The sequence below is a fragment of the Nicotiana tabacum genome, chromosome 24 (genome assembly GCF_000715075.1).
Source record: "Nicotiana tabacum cultivar K326 chromosome 24, ASM71507v2, whole genome shotgun sequence".
Lineage (NCBI taxonomy): Eukaryota > Viridiplantae > Streptophyta > Magnoliopsida > Solanales > Solanaceae > Nicotiana > Nicotiana tabacum.
Window position 1 is genome coordinate 73,277,266 of NC_134103.1, and position 4,288 is coordinate 73,281,553.

Genomic DNA, 4,288 nt, shown 5'->3' on the forward strand with positions numbered 1-4,288 from the left:
TGCACTCGGAGAAAAGGTACTAGCACCTCATCGGGCCTTGCATTTACTGGTCAGGCCGTAGGCTAAGCTCGAGCTCTGTAGATCTCCAAATCTCTAGCCTGAGGTCTTTCGGGTCTGACATTTTCAATTCAAATTCGATCCCACCGCCGATTCGATTCCGGCGAATATTTTCCGTTCACATATTCCGGCTGAAAAAGCTGCTCCAAAGCAATTAGCTGATCCCAGCGAAGTAGAGAGGAGACGAAAGTATAAGGAAAGTATGAGTGTGTTCGGAGGAGATAGCTGGGCGAAGGAAGCGCAGTACAGGAAGAGAAGAATCGATGAGTTAATGGCGGACAACATCAATTCTTCAGCTTATAAGAAGCTGTATAGCGGCAAATTCGCCTGTCTCGTTTGCCCTCACAGTCCCGTCCTCGACACCCCTCTCATGCTCTCTGTACGTACATACTAAAAACAAAGCCCTATCCTTTAGTCTCTTTTTATATATTTCTTTTTTGGTTATTTGAGTTTCATATCCTTTAAAACTAAAAATTTGATCTTGAAAATGTTGCTTCATAATTCTTCTATCAATGAACAACATAATCTCAACATGTCATTCAGCTTGGCTACGAATTTAAGTAAAAGACTAAGCCCCTAAATAGTAAGGCAAGTTTTAAAGTCTATCATTGACCGAATAGCGAAGTTAGCTTCAAAAGTTTTGGAGTTGACTATTCCTGTATAGCATCTCTATAGGAAGAATAATTGGAGGTTTCAACATGATCCAGGTTCATGAGTAGATTGAAGTGGCTAACTGAGAATTGTGAATAGAAATCCTATCACTAACAATGTTTTATGAGAATGAATGTTTGGTCTAGAAGACCCAACATATTCACACTATGAATTTCACAAGAGTGGAGATATTAAAAATGGATGATTTAAGATTGGACAAGATTAGAAATGATCACTTATGAGTGCAAATAGCACACAAAAGCTAAATGAGAAAATGTTGCTTGAGATTGTTATGCGACGTCCTACGTAGACCTCAATACATACCAATTCATAGGTGCGACAAAGCAATGCTTGAATATAATATTACATGGAGAGGAGTTACTTCAAAGACAAATGTTTGCTTAGCTAAGAATATAACACAATGGAAGCAAATGATCCATTCAGGCGATACCGTCTAGTTGGAATCATTGCTTAGCTGGCATTATTACACTTACATAGTTACATTAGATCCTGTGAGGAGCCTTTTTATTCTGGTCAAAGACTTATATGTTAATCTTAGAGAAATCTTAAGTTTAAGCCCAGTAATTGTCTTAGAAGATATATTATTTAGTACTGGAAGGAAATAGGTCAAAATAAAGTAGACTAGTTACAGAGGATTCACACAGCCGACTCCAAGTAATTCAGAATTTGATTGATTGATACATCCGGAAAACGCTTGATTGCTAGCATGTCAAAATCCTTTTCATATAATTGTCAATGGTAGAAGAGTATGTATGAGTGGATAACACCTCCACCCAAACCAAAAAAAATTAATTAAAGGAAAAGCATTTTGCACCAGCAAAACAATTATTGGACCAGCTATTTTTAAACCGTACCGACTTACTGTACATGCATATTACAACTTTTTAACGCGTGGATGCAGCATGTATTTTATCATGCATGCATTGGTAGAGGTATTAGGAAAATTCTCATGGGGGTTGCTAGTTCTCCTACCATCTTCTGTGATAATTCCTCATTATCAGAAGGAGCGTTACTTCTTTGGACAAAATAGTTTTAATTGGTCCAAGTGAGACATGGAAGAGAGGTAAAGTATGATTGTCTTAATCATGTGATGCACACTACTGAGGTGCTTCCTGCTCGCCAACAAAGAAGGAAGAGCGAAAGGTTCAGTTCAGATTGGACTGTTTGCAGTTGATGAAGGACCTCTACTTCCTTGGACCCAATATTGCCAATTGGTGAAGTTCTGTGATTAATTGAGCACAAATTCTACAGACATACTGGCATGCATATTTACAAATTTTAAGTACGTGGATGAATATGTATGTATCTATGTTTGCATTGAAAGGTGTATTAGGACATTTCTCATGTTATAATACTCGACTTTTGTTATGCTAGTTCTTCTACCATCTTCTTATGTGATAATTTACATGATTATAGAGAACATTTGTAGGCACATATGAAAGGGTCTCGCCATCGAGCAGCAGAGTCAAGACTTAAGGAAATAGAATTAGGTAGGCAAGATGAGACAAGCAAGAGAATAGCCTTGTCAGAATACGGTACTGCCACCTCGAGCACCTTGACATCTAGCCAATTGCGTAGATCAGCAAGCAAACCATTAACTGACCGCACAAAGAAAGCTGCTTCTGACATATTTCATCAAAAGTTGGAGCAAAGTACTACTTCTCGAGTGGATGAGATCAAATGCAACAAGGGTGACAGTACAAGTTGCCTAACTAATGAAAGGAATAGTCAATCTGTTCAAATAGGAATCACAACAAATCAAATTATCATGCCTCATGCATACGACCGGGAACGACAAGAGAAGGAGCTTAAGTTCACATCTGCTGGCTGGAAGCGTGATGGCCATGGGAAGTGGTATAAGGATGAAAATGTGAGTTTTTCATTTGAAGCACGAAACTGTGATGAACTTTTTCTCTTGTGTTTCATAAAGCGAAGCAACATTGTTTCTCATACTGCTAAATTATAACTAGAAGTTTATCACTTTGATTGGTGTTTAATCAATTCTCTTTATTTAAGTATATGGCTTTAAGTTGAATGAAGGATTGATAAGGTCCATATAAAACTAATTTTGGTTGCACTGTTTACTTGTTTCCAGGTTGAGTTTGACTCAGATGAAGAAGATCCTAATCTCTCTCTTCCATGACTGTTGGTTGAAAAAAAAGAGAGATTTTAAACCTATTTAATCCTTTCCCTTTCAGCTGTGCTTTATATAGAATCATGATATTCTACTTGATTGGATGCCAAAACAAACTCTTTTACAGGCATCCATCGCTGCGCATCACTTTCCTCATAGGGAGTTGAATACTAGTCAGGTCAACTTCAAGGATAACCAGATACATTCAATGTCTGAAAGTCCAAGCAATTCATAGTTATGATGCTTGCTCACGCTACAAGTTATCATTATCAATAAGCATGAGAAAGTGAAGTTTTTAAATTTAGCAGGAATGCGTCTCTGTATATGATGCTTTGGTTTCTGTTGGATATGAATGGTGAACATGATGCTTTGAATGAGCTGGAATGCAGTGCTCTGCTGGAACTGATTGAGCAGCTGAGGTGACGATAGTTAAGGGCCTCTATTTCTCTGCTACTTTCTCCCTTTGAATCCTCAATTTGTCTTTAGCCACAAAACCTGCACGGTGAAGCGATTGGGAAGTGAATTATTTGCCCTTCATTTTTGGCATCTACTCCGTCCTTCCTCAAAGTAGGTGTAAAATCACCGAGGCTTACAGTATAGTGGTATTTGTGAAAGTCTCCCACACAATAGGTGTGAGCAATTCTCATTTCCCTCCTTTCCATTTTCCGATCTCCCAATGTAAGAGAAAAAAACTAAAGAGAAAAAGTCTGAATTTCCTCATGTGTTGCACAAGTCTACAGAAAGTTTACTCTCTCCAGCTTCAATAGTTGATGATTATTGAGGCTTTCTTTGTCGATATTCTAGTTATGAAAAGCAGCAAGCAAGAACTCAAATTATGCATAGAAGTAGCAAAGAAATGTATGGAGTTTGTTTGAAAGTTTCAAAAACAAGTTTGCAATATTATCTTTTAGTTTTTGCTTACTGTGTAATAAATCGAGTTCTAATCTTTCAACAAATTAAGTCTGTTATTTAATCGAAAAAAGATAAAAGCATAATCATTGTTCGAAGGTTGAAATTGACCACTACAAAACAAAAAACTGGCCAGTGAAAAAAGATTCTCGTTTGAAGGGTTATTATATGGAAATAGAACCAAGACCAATTGAAATTGACCACTACAAAAGTACAAAACAAAATACTGGCTAATGAAAAATAAGTTCTCTTTTCAAGGTTATTTAATGGAGCATAGAACCAAGACCTCTAAGAGAAAACGATATCTTACGATCATTTCATTTACAAGAATAGAATATGATCCTAGGAGGATTTTTTATATTTTATTTATAGATCTCTTCATCAGAATAACATTTGTAGCAGTATTTATAATTATTAGAAAACTGATTTCTGAAGCTAAGGGGTCTCAAAGGGTTACTCTGGTGGGCACAAGGGAGACTGGTGGTGGAATGGAGAGGTGCAAGAAAAAGTGTAAAC

General features: G+C 37.1%; 1 protein-coding gene across 1 annotated transcript; it reads left to right on the plus strand.

Moving 5' to 3' along the window:
* On the plus strand, positions 1-3,782 carry LOC107767032 (uncharacterized). Its single transcript, XM_016585946.2, has 3 exons — positions 1-436; positions 2,159-2,599; positions 2,825-3,782. The coding sequence occupies exons 1-3, from the start codon at positions 260-262 to the stop codon at positions 2,870-2,872; spliced, it is 666 nt and encodes a 221-aa protein (XP_016441432.1). The 5' UTR covers positions 1-259; the 3' UTR covers positions 2,873-3,782.
* Positions 3,783-4,288: the final 506 nt, after the last annotated feature.

Excerpts from the sequence above, each read along its gene's own strand:
- LOC107767032 (XM_016585946.2), top strand. The coding sequence starts at position 260 with ATGAGTGTGTTCGGAGGAGATAGCTGGGCGAAGGAAGCGCAGTACAGG. Across the intron at positions 437-2,158 it reads ACACCCCTCTCATGCTCTCT|GCACATATGAAAGGGTCTCG; the intron begins GTACGTACATAC and ends GAACATTTGTAG. Across the intron at positions 2,600-2,824 it reads AGTGGTATAAGGATGAAAAT|GTTGAGTTTGACTCAGATGA; the intron begins GTGAGTTTTTCA and ends ACTTGTTTCCAG.